This window comes from Lathyrus oleraceus, chromosome 3 (assembly GCF_024323335.1).
Source record: "Lathyrus oleraceus cultivar Zhongwan6 chromosome 3, CAAS_Psat_ZW6_1.0, whole genome shotgun sequence".
Lineage (NCBI taxonomy): Eukaryota > Viridiplantae > Streptophyta > Magnoliopsida > Fabales > Fabaceae > Lathyrus > Lathyrus oleraceus.
Genome location: NC_066581.1, coordinates 393,951,727 through 393,971,784, shown reverse-complemented (window position 1 = coordinate 393,971,784; position 20,058 = coordinate 393,951,727). Strand labels below are relative to the sequence as shown.

The window sequence follows — 20,058 nt, the reverse complement described above, 5'->3', positions numbered from 1 at the left end:
AAAGCATAACACGAACACTATGGTGTCTTTAATGAATTAAATAAAACATAACACAAACACTAAGGTGTCTTTAATGAGTCTTCGCGTCGCCATCGTAAGGCTAAATCCATCAAAACTTAAGTGTAACAACAATCAAATAAATATAAATATATATATTATTGATAAGAGAATCGTAAAACTCACCTGCTATTCAAACAAAAAATGTATTGTCTAAAAAGGACCCAGTAGTTGAAATTTCATATATATATATATATATATATATATATATATATATATATATATATATATATATATATATATATATATGAAATTTCAACTACTGCTTTGGAGGTTGTTTAATGCTTACGTGAATTTTAAATTTCAGAATTTACTATTTTTACCATTGTTGCTTAAATTTTTGTGTATTTTGTTTCATGAATTAATGTCAAAAATGGATAATTTATTATTAAATAATATTAATCTTATAATTTATATGGCAAAATGTAAATTAATTAGGTCACATATAGATTACTTGTTAAACTCATAATTGAAGTAAAATTTGTTTAGATTTGTAAGATATTGCTTAAATGTAACGTAGCAATTGATCCCACACAAATAGTTCAAACAATTAAAATTATTTTTTTCATTAAAAATGCTCTAAATTATGATCTCAAAAAAATTTGATGTTTTATGTGTTGGAAAGTCCGTAAGAGTTAAGAACACCAATAAAGAAGACATTACATATCAATACAAAACTTTAAAATATTAATAAAATAAATCATCTCTCTTATAAAAATTAATATTTCATTCATTCCTACGCGATGTGGAATTTTAACCATTCAAATTTGCATCCAATATTTTTTCCCATAAATGTTAGTCTCCCACATCCTATAATAAAATCCAACACCGAAATCAGCTCACGCTCCCCCAGAAAGCTAAACCAAGATTTTAATATTATTGTTGGGGAGTTCAAGAGAGTCGAAAGCACTAATGAAACTAATGCTTCAGAATCACGAGGGAGACATCATATATCAATCTAATGCTTCAGAATCACAAGAGAGTCGAAAACACGATCTTTCTATTTCTTTTTTATTTATTTAGATGAGTAAAGACTTATAATAAGAAGAGATATCGAACCTACCGTCTATTTTTTCCTATTTATTTTTTCATTTATTCTTTTACTTTTTTTAATTGTTAATAATATATTTTTTATAAACAATTAGAGTATTAAGGGTACAAAGAAACCATAATACATGTTAAAGTTCAAAGAAAGAATCTTTATTTCAATTACACAAATGAGAAATCAATATTACAGAAATTAGAGAAATCAGTATTAAAGAGAATGTTGTTTCAAACTCCTAAGCAACAAATTTGATATTGCTTACCACCTTCTATTCATTTCAAAAACCACTTTTAAAGAGAATGTTATTTCTCATTATCCAGATTAATCAGACCAATTGCAAATCAAATAACTACCTCTTTATTTCAATTGCAAATCAAATAACTACCTCTTTATTTCAAGGCATGCTCTTTTAATATAGAGGAGAATCATTTGAGATGATTTATCCCTTCAAATAGAATGCTACCATCTTTTCTTAATGCAGTTCCAAATAATAGTTATAGAAATAGTATTATTAACAATATTTAGAAATAATTATTATAAATAATAATAGTAATAAATAATCTCATATAACTAATAAAATATATTTAAATTCTTATTTATTTATTTATTTATTATTACCATTGAAAATAAAATAAATATATATAATTAATAATGCATATTTAAGTTATTCATATAAATATCTATCTATTTGGCGTACATCTAACTTCTTAGACTTAATACTTTCGATTTAACTTAAAATGTAGACATATACTGGTCACTCTAAACAAGTAAGAATGTATTTGGAAATATTTTTACAAGTGTTTTCTAAAATTGATTCAAATTTTCTAGTTATTTTTAGTAAAATTTCCAATACTTACCCTTTTTGCATATTTTTCCAAAAATTATAATTGCAATTCAAAATATGATCAAATAAAATTTGCATGAACTAAAAATCAATTTTAAGTAATAAAATTTCCATTTCTTTTTTAAATTGTCATGTTTTTAAAATTTTTGATTTACAACTTGAGATCGAGATTGTTTTTTTTTAAATCTTGACTTCCCAGCTCTTCTTTAGGTTTTGCATGGTTCAAAGAGGGAGAAAAAAAATTCATGAAGATTTTTATATGCATAGGAAGAGGAGAAGAAATTAGTAACAATTGTTTGACAAACCTTAAGGAAAATAATCCCCTAGAAAAATGTTTGAGAGAGTTTTATTTGAATTCTTTCTCTAAATGAGAATACTTTTTGAGAGATAACAAGGAATGAAAACAAAGGGGTTTTGGTCAACATGCTAAAATGGTTACTTCTAGTTTTATCACACTTGTTCTATTTTCCAACAATATAAGCATACATTAACCTTCATAAGATTCACTCACCTACTAAACTATTCTTATTTAGTCGGTCAACATATTTTGCTTATTGCTTATGAATAAAAAGTGATAATGGATAAATTTTGGATTAGGTACTATTTTAATTTGAAAAATCTTCATACTCAAATTCATATATGCGATGACATCAATATTTAGTTATGTATCTATATCCTTTGGTACCTAAGTATCCGTGTTCACTTTTATTTATTTGCATTGTTAATAAAAAATATCGATTAATTATAATTTATCATGTTATTTTAAAATTTTTAACATTAATAAAACTTAAAAATATTAATACTGAATTAAAAAATAAATAAATATTTATATTAAAATGTGTAAAAGTTTAACTATATTATATTTAATAAAATTGATAAGAGTGCATATGTATATAATAATAAAATTAAAAATATATAAATATATATTATGTGTGTACTCTATACCTGTTTATTTTAATAGATAATTATCGGTATTCTTATTTGTACATATTTTACAAAAAATTTATCATATTTATTATAGATAATGTTTACGGGTGTCAACTAAAGATGAGTCATATTATCATCCACATCATAGATGAAATTTAAAATAATTATAATCCTTATGATGATTCACCGATAATAATCTTTCGGAGAACTTAACCTTATTCATAAGTTTTTGTTCAATAATTTGGAAAAGTTTAATCATAGAAATTCTAAAATTAATAGATAATTTAAAATAAAAAATAAGTGATTTAAATAACAAATTGTTTAAAATAAATAGCAATGGAACATAGAACACTAATCTTAGCTTATAGTGGGTCCTACAAGACTCATTATGGTGGTGGATTTCAAGACATTTTATATAAAAAATTGGGTGGTTTCTCCATTATAAATTATAGGTACTTGGATAAGGATTTTATCTAGGAGGAACGTTAACATAGTTATAATGGTTAGTTCTAGAGGTTATCTTGACCTAAAAATATGTGGTCACGTTGCCATCAACTCCGCAAATCCCACATAGCTTTGAAATCGACACAACAACATTCATAATTTGACACAAACCATCAACTTTTGAAGCAATTAAATCAAAGTGCGGATTTATTTTGCTTTCTAAAAAAATAATTTTTATAATATTATATATTTTAAAAAAATTTATAAAATTTTTTTTCATAAAAGTTTCAAATGAAATTTTGGTTTGAATTGTTATTTTTAAAATAACATTTTGAATATTTTATTATTTTATCGAAATTCTTTTTGAATATCAAATTTTAAAAAAATAAAAAAATTCAAATAATTTTTTATAAAAATTATTTTTAAAATACAGCTTTTAAAAAAATTATGATTTTGATTATATTTTGATATTTAATAATGTATGTTTATATTATAGAATGACAAATTTAATCTTTTAATTTATAAAAAATAAACTTTAAATAATTTGTAATATCTTAAAAAAAACATTTTTATAGAAAATCTATTTTAAAATATACAAACAAAAAATTTATTTTTTTAAAGTTAAAATAAATCAACCCTTAATTTGTCTTTTTAGATGATTGACCGATTCTCTTGACATAGTAATTATGTTCCATACCCCCAATCAAATCATATTTCTCTTCAATGTTTTTGTTCATCAATAACCCTCAAGTGGAGACATCCATTGTCATTTGAGTGGTATGAGTGAGGTATTTATAAAAAACTGTGTACTATGAGCCATTTTTCCAAACCATGGTGAAGGGATATCATGAGAATCTCTCCCAAGCTTCATAGAGAAATAAGTATTCCTTTTGAGCAAATGTTTAAAATATGATTTCACAAATGTGGAGTTTTACTCGAAGAGAAGTACTTAGATAAAAGTACATGTGATAGTTCCTCTTATGTGGTAATTTAATATGCAATCAAATAATGTAGCTAAACTCCGACTTTATCCTATAAACACATGACTCCTATATTTACTTTGGATTACCTCCTTATAGAAATGTTTTCCACATCTAGTAGCCTCCAATGACACTTAGCAAAAACACTAATATTAAATAACATAAAATCTCTTACCCCCCAAGTCACTTCCCTTTGGTCTACACTCATCTAAGCATTTCACCCAAGAAGTTTTCTTACATTCTTTCAATTTTCCCCAAAGAAACCTTCTATTGATTTGCAACACCAACTTCTAAACTTTGTTTGGCATTTTAAGAATGAAAGGTAGAAAATAAAAATAGAAGAAAAGACAAAGTTAATAAGACTAATTATTCCACTATGACTGTCATATCTATTTTTTCATGAGCCCAAAAATTTCCACAAAACCTTTAATATTTGTTGCCATATTGAGACCTTCCTCAGATAAAACTAGAAACTATCTCAAACCATCTCAAAACTAATTTAACCTACTATAATCCAAGTTACAAAAGACACTGACCCCAACTTATAATCTAGGAATCAGACTATCATTAAGAGAAAATTAAAAGTAACATTCACCCCTAAAACACAACAGTTTAAAATATTTTCCTTTAAACCAGAAACTATCTTGAACCATATCAAAATTAATTTCAATGTCCATAAATTATCCATTGTGGCTTTTCCCATAAGAAGAATATCATTAAAACTTCTCATTTCAATCCCTCTCAACAATCCCTTGAAACAGCTATCATCATGAGAAAACTTTTCCACCACTAACAGAGATAAAAATAGAGTTAAAGTGTCTTAGACAATTAAGAAAACTCACTTCTTTTAACCAGAACTCGCACTTGGACAATTTTGCATACAACTGGTTCTCTTTCAATGTCCGCAATACAATTCTCAGATGTTCCACATGCTCTTCATCAGACTTTGAATATATCAAGACGTCATCTATAAACACAATCACAAACTGGTCTAAATACTGGTGAAATACTCTATTCATGTATTCCATGAACACTCCAGGCGCATTAGACACACCAAACAGCATTACCAAATACTCGTAAATGACCATACATCGTTCTAAAAGAAGTCTTCGGAATATTTTTCAGGCTTCACATGAATCTGATGATAACTTGAATGGAAATATATCTTCCTAAACACACAAGCACCTACCAATTGATCCATCAAATGATCAATCATCGAAAGTGGATACTTGATCTTGATAGTCACCTTATTCAATTGTCGGTAGTCATCATATAGACTCATACTATCATCTTTCTTCTTCACCAATAACATCGGCGCACCCCACGACGAAACACTCAGACGAACAAACTTCTTCTCAAACAGATCTTCTAGTTGCTTCTTCAATTCACTCGACTTTGAAGCAGACATCCTATAAGGAGTCATCGACATCAGACTAGTACCAAGTACTAAGTCTATAAAAAAAACTCCATTTTGCTCTCTAGCGTCAAATCCCTGATCTCAACTGGAAACACTTATGGAAAACTGCACACCACCGAAAAGTTTCTAATCATAAATTTGCTTTCAGCCTTCATAGAAGCTAATATCATAAACACTTCGGCCTCTTCCTTCTCGAGCTCATCTACTTGCTTAGAAGACATAATAACTCATTACTTTCATCAAACTCTGGAAATGACAACGTCTTGCCGAAACAGTTGATATGAACTTCAAATCTCCATCTTCAACAAACTTAGGAAACAACATTGACTTATCCAACAACCCGCACTCTTGAAATCAGCGGCGCACGAAATCAATCCTCCACACCTGAAAGATCTTAGAGAAGCAGAAGCTTCCCCCCCCCCCCCATTTATTTCAATCCCACTCCTACTGACAATGGTTTGAAAAACAAATGAGTATCGACAATGTTTTGTTAAGAATATATCAAGTGTGAGTAATATGGATAATAGTCCCACATTGATTGGTAATGTGGAGATTAAGCATTTATAAGTGAGAGAACCAACTTACCTATCACCTTAAGGATTTGGGTGAATATATGGTGTGTCTCTCACAAATGTGTTTCTCTATCCACAAAGTTCAATGCTCCCTAGTGAAAAAAACTCCCCCAACAATGGTATCATGAACCTTTGGTTTCAGAAAGGGATCGGGTTACTTGTATCGAAAGTCAACGACGCCAAGATGGTGAATAAGAAACGTTCCGTTGAAGAGTGTCAACGGCGCCAGTGTGGTGAATAAGAAATCTTATGTGCGGTACAAGAATTTGTGGAAGTAAGAAGAGCTTTCACTTGAGGGGGAGCATTGTGGACTCACACTTGAGGGGGAGTGTTGAGAATATATCAAGTGTGAGTAATATGGATAATAGTTCCACATTGGTTGGTAATGTGGAGACTTGAGCATTTATAAGTGAGAGAATCCATTCACCTATCATCTTAAGGTTTTGGGTGAATATGTGGTGTGTCTCTCACAAAGGTGTTACTCTACCCACAAAGTTCAATGCTCCCTAGTGAAAAAAACTCCCCCAACATGTTTCACACACATGTCGTGTACTAGGGTACAAACAACTTTAAAAAACCTTGTTGGATGAACCGACCTGCTATGATACCATTATGTAACACCCTAAACCTTGAAATAGATAAATCATATAAAAATTCAACCATAGAACATAATGTATACGTTTAGGATATCACTCATCATAAAATAACACATGTTCATAATAAGGTAAAACATTCGAATACACATGTCATCACATGCTTACCTTCACTTAGGGTATCATCGCAGTGGAAATCATCAAATAAGCATGCTTCACAATGATTAAGTCTCGATAAAATACCTTATTTGAATTAAAACAATGGGGAAAAAGTCCCCATTATAACATGAGCTTAAAACGTCAATAGCATAGCATACATCTCTCAATTTGAAATACACAAACTTATTAAAACAATCAAAAGTTCTTAATCCTAATGTTACAAGATAAGAGCAGGATTTCTAAAATAACGATGAAACTAAATGAAGTAACTCCAGGAGCTAACTTCCACTTACAACAACAAACTCTACTCCTAAGTATCTGCAAGATGTCCATGGAGGACAACATCAAATAAAAGGAGGTGAAAAACAACAAACCAATATAAATAGTGCAAAGAATATTAAGGTAGAGAATACACATCAAACATACATTCATTACACAACCATCAACAACATATTCTCATACACAATTAATGAAAACAATTACATAATCACATCCAATCATGAACATCATGAACAATCAAAAACATATGCAATCATATATGCAAATGTACTCCATAACTGACTCATTATGCATGCGGTACCATTCATGAACAGTTAGGTGTATCTTGCTCTTGATCCCCACCATATGACCAAATCACATTAAGTCTTTACCATCACCATAGGTAACACTTCACCGATTCCTACCTGAAATTGGCTACTCACTCTTGATACCTACCATAGGACCAGAGCACACCAAAATTGGACTGAAGTTCATACACCATGATGCATGACTCCTAATAACATGCATTATCACAAAAAGGTTCACAAAAGAATCCCCATACACATCTCACCATTTATGAATCACATATCAACAATCAATTCATGTTACAACACCAATAAACAAAGAAAAGCAGTAGCAAATTATCAAACATGACTTCATAGGCATTCACTCATGTTACTTCACCGAAGCAATAATACATCATCGTATAAACATAACGATTCGTTAACTGATCACATAAGTTAGCACAAACATTGTCATAATAGGTACAAAATCATATTTCAAATAGTTCATCAAGCATCACCATGTGATAGTTTTGTGTGTTAGCTTTCCAACGCTTTGAATCGCCTCTTTTTCTGAGTTACGGAACTCGAGTTATGATAAAAACCGTTGGAAGCAAAAATCATCATTTCCGCACTGTTTCTCTTTCATGAGCGAAGCCTTGCTCACTAAGTGAGCTCTCTCTATGAAAATTCGCCCTCGCTAAGCGAACTCGTCCAGACCTGTAAAATGCAGAATTACGAATTTCACTATTGGAGGCCTTTCGGACATCCGTTTTCGATTCCGTAAAAACCTCTAAACTCAGAATTCGACATACTAAAATTATTTAATTATTAAAACAAAAAATTCACATTATATCACATATTGACATCAACAAAATCATTCAATCTCATAAGTTCATGTTTACCCCAAACCTTCCAAACCCTCAAACATGGTGGAAAACATTAATATCTCAAATCATAAAATTATGCTATTTGAATGGATATCAGTTGGTTTCATTAGTTTGGATGTATTATATTGATTTTTGTAATGTGCATTGTGATCATGTTTTATGTCATTAGTTGGTTTGCATTGCTGCAGGGCTGATGGCATAAAGAAAACTTCGTAAGGATTATCAAGGTTTGCAAGGCATGATCAAGGTTTTGGCATGGCATCATGGAGGCATGACATCAAATACACGAAGAGGTTTTGTAGACTTGAATAATTGGAGGCACAAACATGAAATGTCTCGAGGATAGAGAAAAAGTAGGATTAGGAGTCAGTTTGACTTGGGTCAACTGTTTGACCCAAAGTCAATAGTTGAGCAAAAGTCAACTTTAGGCCAAATGTTGGTTTTTTGTATGTAATTTGTAAATTTGGATTTTGTAATAAAATTTGGTGTTTGTAATGAGATTCTTGGCCTTTGAATAACCACTTGTAACTTGATTTCTCTAGAATACGTTTTTTTCCCTCCAAATCAAAATATTTGAATATTTGAATCTTGAACTTGAACTTTGAATGCTTGAATGTCTTGAACCATAGAACAAATAGCTAACCAGTAATACCATGTAAAAGGTCCCATAAAGAAATTGGTCAATAAAAAGTTAACCTTTCATGGATGACTTTGTTGACCAAAGTCATTCTAGTCCATTACTTCCAAATTCACTTGTTCATGATGTAATCCAGAAAATCAAAAGCCTATACCAACATTAGGGATCTCAAAGACTTAATTCAAGAGTTATTAACATCCAAAAACTAGTTGTGCCCATAATCAGAAAGTCAAGATGAAGCATAATGAAACCTATAAGCTTGGTTCACAAGTGCACCATAGAAACACTAGCTTATGAATTAATCTCCTTGTCACAATCCCTTGTTTTGTATCTTAAATAACAAAAAACCTTTGAATCAATTATGTTACTTGGAAGTTGTAAGTGAAAATGAATGATCAAGATGACTAGAGCATGAGTATGTAGATGAACCAAAGACCATGTGCCAGATAAAAATGAAAAATGTAGGCCAAATTTTGAGGTAGGACAACGTCATAAAAATCATAAAAAAGGTTCCACTTTTGAACATATAGGTTGCCAATCACATGTCGTCATTGTAATCCTTTCTGATTTCTAATCATCATAAATTCCAATTAAGGTCGTCACTGTAATCACTCTAGATTACTATTCATAAAAAATCGCCAATTAAGGTCGTCAATGTAATCCTTTAAGATGTTTATTCAATAAAATTTTCCAATTAAGGTCGTCACTGTAATCCTTTTGGATTACTATTCATCAAAAATCGTCAATTAAGGTCATCACTATACTCCGTTTAGATTACTATTCATCAAAATTTTCCAATTAAGGTCGTCACTGTAATCCATCCAGATTACTGTACTAAAAATTATGGTTTATATAATTTAATTATTTTTCATCAAAAAGGGAAAAATTATTTTATTACCGAAACCTCTAACTCATCAAAATTCTCAAGGAAAACTCAAAACATCTAAATACCTCTCAGTTCTCAAAACTAACCATAGAGCACCCCAAAAGCACCCTAAAGTATTCAACGTACTTTAAAGATAAAAGTTTCACAAGTGATAACTCTACTAAATCTAAGGGATGACAGATGACTCGAATTACTCAAAAGTGATCTGAAGGGTACCAAAAGGCCACTGATGTCGAAAATTGCTCAAACACATCAACAAAGTAATAATCATTTAATTTTACTCGTAACCCATAAAAAGGGTGACAAATTTTGTCTTTATTTTTCATCGAGAACTTGGTGAGCAATGCGTGAAGTGTAAAGAACGACAAGTTACAACCACAACACCATAACTAGAAATTAGGGAGAAAACAGAAGAAGAAAAATATGAGAGGAAATGAAAGAATTCGTCAAAAACATAAGAGCCTTCGTGCCGAAAACCATATATATGATGCCATAGCAGCCGCCGAGATCCACTGCACTAAACTGATGCACCTCTACCGAGCTCGCTAAGAAACTGTAGTGTCTCCACCTCTGTCATATCAACAATGTCACATGGCCACCACTCCATCTCTATTGTGTCCATCGTTTGCGTTTTAGTTTTATCCTGTTTTGATGTTTCTTTTCTATGATTGAGAAATTGTCAGTAACTATGGCTTGTTTTGTTTGTGTTTGGTTGCTTCAATTTCATGTCGCCATAGTTGAATTTTCATTTGCATATGCGTTTATGTTTGAGTAAAGGGTTGTTCTATTTGAATTTCATTTGCAATATTTTCTGTTCGATTGTGACTAAATAGTTTTCTCTAAAATCGACCAACACATAAACTTTTTCTATCCAGAACTACATAGCCTTGAGTTCCCCATCGCAGTTGGGGATACGTAGGAGCGAGATTTAAAGTCTCGTCAGACACCCTAATAAAAAACCTATTTTTAGTCCATTTCCTTTTTTTTCTCAATTTTTTTAATAATAAGATGAAATCAAACAAACGTAAGCTAACACTTATTCACAAAGTTAACTAAATGGTTCTCGTTGAGTACAACAGATGTGGGGGGTGCTAATACCTTCCCATCGCATAACCGACTCCCCAAACCGAATTTGGTTATGACGATCATTTTTTTCTTTGAGGGTTTTGTTGATATTTCCCTTTTCTTTTGGAATAAATAAACTTAGGTGGCGAATCAAGTTATCATCCGCGAGCGCGCGATGCGCTCGTGTTCATATTTTTTGCGATGTGACACATAATAACAAACTCTTTTATCTTGTGTAAGTCTTCAACTTTCAATTTTAACATCACAACACAAACATGTTTGTTATGATCATCTAGAATATATAAAATTATACTTGAAATCATGAACATAAATGGTGTTAAATGGCCCCCATATGTCAAGATGAATTAAATCAAACAGTTGGCGCGCACAATTATTATTGATAGAAAAGGTAAAGTCTTTTGCCTATATTGTTGATAGAAAATTTGTATGAGCACTATCAGAATGTAACTATATATCTTACTCATGCAATTCATCCTATCATATGATAGATGGCCAAATCTAATATTCCATAAAATTTCTGGTGCTACACTTTCATCAAGTTTCTTCTTCACAAAGATACTAGAAACAAGTTCTACATTATTATTTCTTTAAGATTCCAAGTAGTAAAGCCCATCAAGTTGTTTAGCCAAACCAATCCTTCTCGAATTTTTCCTCTCTTATATCACACATCTATCAGTTTCAAACACAAGATTGTAGTCTTGTTCTTTACATGATTTTGAAATTGATATCAAGCTAACTTCAAATTGTGGCGAGTATAATACATTCTTAATTACTAAATCATTTGATAGTTTCACATTTCCACATATAGATGAAATTATAGAGTTTCCATTAGGCAAGTTAACCATTATAGGATTGATTTTTATCATGCTTAACAAACTAATCTAAGGAATGGCATATATGATGTCTAGCTTTTATATTGAAGATCCAATTTACATTACTATGAACATCAAAGCTAGTAATGTAAGGATGAACTCCCTTAGTCAAATTGATAGATCTTGTGTTCTTCTCAAGCAACGCCATCAGGTTTTGGTATTGATCTTTTGTCAGTGTCATGCTTTCATTATCACTGGTTGATCCAATTGTTGACTTAGCTGCCGAGTCCCCACCATCCACTTTGTTTACATATGAGTTTCCTCTTCAAAGACTTGGTGGATATATATGATTCTTATAACAATTGTCTATGATGTGTCCCATTTTTCCACAATATGTCCACACCTTTAGATTTCCTCTTCTTCTTCTTACATGGTAGTTACTATTTCCCCTGCCTCTTCCAAGTTATCTTTATCCCTTTACTGCATTCACCATTCATTTGCCATCTTCAACCAAAGTTCCACTTGATGAACTTGTTCCATATTGTATCTTTCTTTCTTGCTGCATGACCAAAGAAAATACCTTGTTGATCTGAGGCAAGGGATCCATGAGCAAGACTTGTGAAGCTACTCCTTGATATTCTTCATTTAAGCCAATTAAAAACTGAATTATCCTATCTTCAGACCTTAAACTCTTGGCATTTCTCATAGTCACGCAATAAGTATACTTAGGTATTGGTCTATATTGTTCCAATTCCTTCCACAAGTTTCTTAGTCTAGTAAAATAATTTGAATCCTTCTTATTACCTTGCTTTAGATTTAAGATTTCTTGGTGCAGCTGAGCAACTCTAATTTGATCACCTCTCATGAGTATATCTTTGAGGTCGTTCCACATATCTCTGGCATTATCAATGAACACCACACTCTGAGCAATTGGAGGTGTGATTGAATTGATAATCCATATACGTACCAAGTTATTACATCTTTACAAAGCTGCAAAGTTCAAGTCTGTTTTGTCAGGAACTTCAATTGATCCATCTACGAATTTGAATTTGTTCTTCATCGTCAATGCTCTTCTCATATTCATTGACCAAGCATGGTTATTGTCACCTGATAATGCTGGAGTTACACACACAGTTGATGAATTTTCCGAAGGATGCATATAGTAAGGATCAAGTTGATCTTGAACATGATTTGGCACTTGACCTTGAACAAGATTGTTATTGTTGTTATTGTTGTTTCTCGCCATGGAAACAACCTTGATCTTATACACGACCAAATGAATTCTAAAACGCTTCAAACTGATTTGATCACCATGAAAATGTGATCGAAAAAAATATATTGATAATGTAACGAAAACAAAGCAGGACGAATCTGCTCTATTATCATCCAAGCAAATAAATTCACTATTTGAGAGAAAAAAAATTAAAACCGAGGAAAAAGATGAAGTAAGAGTTTGATTCATTAATTGATTTGAAAAGTAGTTACAAGTTATTACATCTTTACAAAGCTGCAAAGTTCAAGTCTGTTTTGTCAGGAACTTCAATTGATCCATCTACGAATTTGAATTTGTTCTTCATCGTCAATGCTCTTCTCATATTCATTGACCAAGCATGGTTATTGTCACCTGATAATGCTGGAGTTACACACACAGTTGATGAATTTTCCGAAGGATGCATATAGTAAGGATCAAGTTGATCTTGAACATGATTTGACACTTGACCTTGAACAAGATTGTTATTGTTGTTATTGTTGTTTCTCACCATGGAAACAACCTTGATCTTATACACGACCAAATGAATTCTACAAACGCTTCAAACTGATTTGATCACCATGAAAACGTGATCGAAAAAAATATATTGATAATGTAACGAAAACAAAGCAGGACGAATCTGCTCTATTATCATCTAAGCAAATAAATTCACTATTTGAGAGAGAAAAAAAATTAAAACCGAGGAAAAAGATGAAGTAAGAGTTTGATTCATTAATTGATTTGAAAAGTAGTTACAAAATTATATTTAAAGTTATACTAACTATCCAAGTAATGTCATCTCAGCACCTCTAACTAACTCTCCAAAGCTTAAAAAGAAATTATACATGAAATAAACTCATCCTCATTCATGATCATGCAACTCCATGCATGATGGAAAGTGATTCCTTATCACATAAGTCATTTGCTCTCATGTCTTCTCATCTTCTATTAATTCTTATATACTTCCCAAAATTAACTTTAAAATAATGCAATCTTTATCTATTTTTTTTAGCCAAGTTAAACACCTCATTTGTCAACACCATCAAAGATTGACTACCTTTTAGGAAAGTTGACTGACTTGAGAAAACTGTGGATCCCATTACCTTTATCAATCTCTCTACCAACACCTTTACAACTAGCTTAAAAACACATTCAAGTAAGGAAAACCATCTAAACTCACCATGCTTGAGGATTTTTCACTTTAGATATCAAATTAGGCAATAAAATAGGATATAATACTTTTCGGCAATCTCACTTTCCCAAGGAATTGAATTTGTATCACTGAATAAAATTGATTAATGATTCAATTAATATATTCATTCATAGGGACCACATTTGACTCACTAAATTAATACTATATATAGTTAAATATAGTATTTTTTTAATTATGTATTTGTATAAGTCTATGTATAAGTATGAAAAACACTACCTAACCAATCTAAAATGATTGGAACGACCTTCCTTTAATTCAAACTAGTTAGTAGCGCAAAGGACATCTGACTATAAAAATATAGATTCAAATTTGCAACATTCTACTCATTTATTTTTAAAGAATGAAATTCTAATCATTATTCGATTAATAAAAAAAAGTTTGAAAAGACAAAATAGAACGGAGTCCACACATAGATATTGTCATTCCAATACATATGGACTAGATTTTCCCTTTACGTAGCGAAATGAACTCCACAAGCTTGTTTCACTCACTGCTGTAATACATGGGCCCTTACAACTAGATAAAATCATATCATGTAATCATCATTTAATATTTTCCACTCTCTTTCTTCAATCAATATTCCTTTCCCAACATGTGAATAACAGCAAAAACAAAGTTAAGGAGAACTGGTTTCAATTCTTGCTCAAAATGAGCCAGTGTGTTCCTAGTTGGGAAGTTGACGAAAATCCACAATCCCATGCAAGATCAGCCTCTCTTCGCTCCAACTCTAACTCAACTGCCCCTCATGATGTTCCCATGTCAGCTCTCTTCTCAGTTTTCTCCTTTTATTTAAAAAAATTTAATTGTTAAATTGCATGTTTGGATTGACGTTGATGTTGAGATTTTCACTAGAGCGGTAACAAAATTACTAAATCAAATTCACCGTCAATCCAAACATGTAAAATTGTTTCTGAGGTTCAGAACTTAAAAAAATATAAAATTATTGTGATGATAGATTTTGTGTTGTTTTATGAATTCAGGTTGGACTATGATGTTGCAGAACTGACATGGGAAAATGGACAACTTTCTATGCATGGATTAGGGTTACCAAGAGCGCCGGTTAAGCCTTTAACAACCGCGCCTTCCAAGGAAACATGGGAAAAGCCTCGTGGTAGCGGCACCTTGGAGTCCATAGTGAACCAAGCCACTAGCTTTCCACATAACGGTAAACCACCGTTTCTCGCCGCGGGTGGCGGTGTTTGCGGGAACAACATGTTAGTCCCGTGGCTTGACCCACAACGCGCTGCAGCCATTGCTGCTGCTACAGCGACAACCAATAGCATGGTTGTGGATGCGTTGGTTCCCTGCTCCAATCTTAAAAAGGAGCAGAGACTCCATGCACGCGATCCAATTCCTTTAAGAGGTATTGGATCGTGCATGGTTGGTGGCCCCACGCCCGTGGGGTCTTGTAGCGCTGTCAGGGCTACAACGCAGGAGGAAGGCGGGATCTTTGCCGGGGCAAAACGCGGAAGAGTGACACATGTTGCGGGGAGCGGAAGGGATCAGAGTATGAGTAACAGCGCGACTTTTGGGAGGCAAAGCCAACAAGTGACGTTAGATACATATGACAGGGAATTTGGCATGACTGGTTTCACTTCAACTTCAATAGCATCCATGGAAAACACCAGCTCTGATAAGCAGTGCACCAGAACCACAACCGTAGATGACCATGATTCTGTTTGCCACAGTAGACCAACTGTAAGATTCTCACTCACAAAATGGTGCTTTTGTGTATGCATAAATGATTGGATTTTATATATAATAAAGTGGCTAAGTTTTGTACTTTGGCATAACAAGAAACCTAAATCAAACCCATAATTTTAAATTTTATCTTACATCTGACCATTGCGGCCGCAATATTAATAACCCGACTACGACTACATCCAGAAGTTGGAATTTCAACAATCTCTTAAAAGTGAGCCGTGATAGCCTCTAGTCTTTTTAACTAATTAAAGTAGAAAAAAAGTCAATACTGAGTTTTTAATATTAATATAATGATTTGTGATTTTTAGAGGGATGATGCTGAAGAGGATGATAAAAAGAGAGAAAATAGAAAATCATCGGTGTCCACTAAACGGAGCAGAGCTGCAGCTATACACAACCAATCTGAAAGGGTGAGTGAGAGAGAGAAAAAAAAGAACTTTAATGATATTTTGATAATTACAAAATCATAAAATGTTTGTTGATTTGTTCTTTTCTTATTATTGGAATATCAGAAAAGGAGGGATAAGATAAACCAGAGAATGAAGACATTGCAAAAGTTGGTCCCAAATTCCAGCAAGGTAATATAAAAAGTTTAATTAAATTATTATTAGTTACATCTATATAGCTAGTGGTATTTGACAAGCCAACAATGATATATATGAGCCAATTATTTGGTATCTTATGGTCCCAAATTCAAATCAGTTTTTTTAGATAGATGCGATAATGATGTAACCTTTTTTTTGCTCAATCACTTTCCTAACTTCAACTTGCGGTCCCGTGATAATTCTGCACTAAAAATCTAACTTCATGTTATAATAACTTTGTTTTCTTGTTCTTTGGATCTTCCCAAATGCAAATGATATAAAGTTTAGGTTTAATTAGTCCCAAAAACATCATAAAGTTTCATAACAATTTTAGTGTTCCGTTTAAGTTATTTAACTAAATAAACCTAATAAATTAGTTCCTTGATTTCACTTATATTATATTATTTTTCAAATTTTTTATATTAATAACATTTTAATATTAATAATATATTTTACTTCTATATATATCTTTTGGTACTTTTTCTTGAATGCATGATTAAAGTTTGTACTCTGGACCACTTTAGATTTGGAGCTTCTTGCTCGGGATTTTACTTGACCTGACACATGTTATAATTGAATATTTGAACATCAAACTAATTTTTTATATATTGTACTATCTTTCCGTACCCTATATGTTCAAACATGAGTATCAAAATATTCAAAAAGTTTGTATATCTAATTAACTTTTGATTACATTTAAATAATAATAATAATAACCCACTTTAGTACATAGTTAATTTCTTCTTCATATAGTCCATATAACTAAGTATAGATATTCTCTGAATGATGTGGTGATTAGTATAGATATTCACTGAATGATGTGGTGATTTGTATGGTTATGAAATTTTCAGCCCTATATATAAAAGTCCACACAAACTCAATCCTACTACTTGTTGTGACACTTTGACACATTTGGCTGTTTGGTGAGGAAACACTCAACTGCTACCATATAAACCCTTTTTTTTTCAATGGTAGGGTCTAATGTTCTTTAGTGACATAAATAAGAAACAATTATATTTTGGCCACACCTAAAATAGAGGGTACAGAAAGAAAAGATATGAGAAAAAAATAAACTACAATCATGATAAACAAAACTATTACTATCGTCGTGATATTTTTGATATATATTCTTTCAATTTTTAGGTCAGACTCTGGTGAGTCATAAAGTCTAACTCGTTTAAATTTTTTATCATAAAAAAATAAAAATATATATGTAATAAATTTCGCATTGCATTAATTAAATAAATATATTGGACTCATTTATTTATGGTTTTCATCGTCTATGAAGTTAATTTTTTGTGAAAAAATTAAAAGATATATGAAATTGATTTAATTTTTGTAACAGACGGATAAAGCTTCCATGTTGGATGAGGTGATAGAATATCTGAAACAATTGCAAGCACAAGTGAACATGGTGAATAGATTCAACATGTCATCTATGATGATGCCGATGACCATGCAGCAACAACTTCAAATGTCGATGATGAATCCGATGGGCATGGGAATGGGGCCGATGGGCATGGCTGGGATGGGCATGGGCATGGGGATGGGAATGGGAATGGATATGAACCCTATGAATCGAGCTAACATCCCTGGAATGCCTCAAGTTCTCCACCCTTCAGCATTCATGCATATGCCTGCATGGGATGCTGGCGCCGCTGCCACTGCCACCGACCGACTCCAAGGGCCTCCGGCAACGGGGATGGCTGACCCTATGTCAACATTTTTTGGATGCCAATCACAGGTGAATCATAGAAAGCCTTCTATTTAGTTTTATTCAGTATTTTTTTTAAAATTACTACCAACTAATTTAAGAGCGGACCACTGGTATGTACTCATCTAACATAAAGATTGTTAGTATCTGATAAGATTCGAACAGATTTTGAAAGTAGCATGACCTAAATCTCCACCACTATTAATGTGAAAACCAAAATGAAATTTCTTATAAAGATTAAAAGCAACTGGGTTTTGCTGAACTGGCTATAGATAAGGGTGTACCATATGGTCAAATCAAATTCATTATGTGATTAATATATTGTCTTTTGGTTTGTTGGTATAGTGACAAAGTTCTATCTGGAATCCCTTTGTAATAATGTGTTGAAATTGTCAAGATGCTCAAGTTGGTTGGTCCAAATTATACGAGATTAAGACATTTTAAAAAAAATGGTAATACGTGGAGAAACTATTTATATACTAATATTAAAAGACGCGTTACCATCACGTTAAACTACGGTTAAAAGTATAGGTAAACTACACTTAAATAAAATTCTATTTGTTTTGTTATGGTTAATTTACGATTAGTTTATAGAGTCTCTAAAAATTTGAGACGACTTTCTATGATATACTAATAAAGAAGTTAAAAATTGTGTGCAGCCCATGACAATGGAGGCATATAGTAGGATTGCTGCCATGTATCAGCAGATGCAGCAACAACCTCCAGCAGCACCAGGTTCAAAGGCTTGAGCTACAAGTTAATATCTTGTTGGTGTTAATTAGCACCAACAAGAATATATATAATCTGTATTTATTTTTTTGTGAGAAACTAAAATGTATATTAGTTCCAACAAAAGTTATTATGAGAATAAATATACTGCCTTATCTTGGGGTGTACCACTTATAAAGACTAATTTCATGGCTTTCTTGGTTGTTTTTTTTACCTTCATTATATGCAAGTTTTATTCAACTTAGGACTTAATATTAATAATTTGTTTGTTATTTCAAACTTTCTATGGTGGCAAAATGTGTGAAAATAAATGTTCCAAATTGCAGTTGCGATCATCTATTTCTGCAGGAATCCTAATCCAAATAACTCCTTTAATGATTGTACCCTTAGACCATTGGTGAATGTAGAATGTACATATGAGTAGAAGAAAAGACTTATTTAGCTTATTTCTGCAAATGAAGCAACCACATTAAAACTAATAAGAAAAATATGCAAAACGGTTAAGAACACTCACTCTCACACATAGTTCTACGGTCCATTTAAATTCAGAAATATTTTTTTATAAATACTTTTCACAAAATTCTTCACTAGAATTTTTCTTTTATTTTGTTGGTGAAGTTATAACTATGTCATTTCTGCACTTTATACTTGTATATCAAATGAAAAAAACAACATTAAATTTTGTAGCAAATAAAAAGAAATAAACAAATGGTTACATTTAACTTCTCCTAAATTTCTTAATTTTATTATTCTTTTTGTTGATCAACAATCTCCCATTTAAAGATTGATTTCAATTAATCTTTACACTCATACAATAGTCTTTTTCAGATTGTTATTCTAATAGGTTAACTACATAGCACATCTTTAACTTGTCGATACTCACCACCTTTGTTAACATGTCATATGGATATTTACTTCCTTGAATTTTGCTCAATGTAAGGACATCGTCCATAAGCAGAGACCTGATGAAGTAATAA

At 31.7% G+C, this 20,058-nt stretch overlaps 1 protein-coding gene across 1 annotated transcript; it reads left to right on the top strand.

Annotated features, from left to right (window-relative positions):
* Nucleotides 1-14,832: 14,832 nt before the first annotated feature.
* On the top strand, nt 14,833-19,276 carry LOC127127916 (transcription factor UNE10). The gene is made up of 6 exons (XM_051057190.1): nt 14,833-15,108; nt 15,331-16,048; nt 16,363-16,464; nt 16,567-16,632; nt 17,984-18,382; nt 19,012-19,276. Exons 1-6 carry the CDS (start codon nt 14,999-15,001, stop codon nt 19,099-19,101), a joined length of 1,485 nt encoding a protein of 494 aa, XP_050913147.1. The 5' UTR covers nt 14,833-14,998; the 3' UTR covers nt 19,102-19,276.
* Nucleotides 19,277-20,058: the final 782 nt, after the last annotated feature.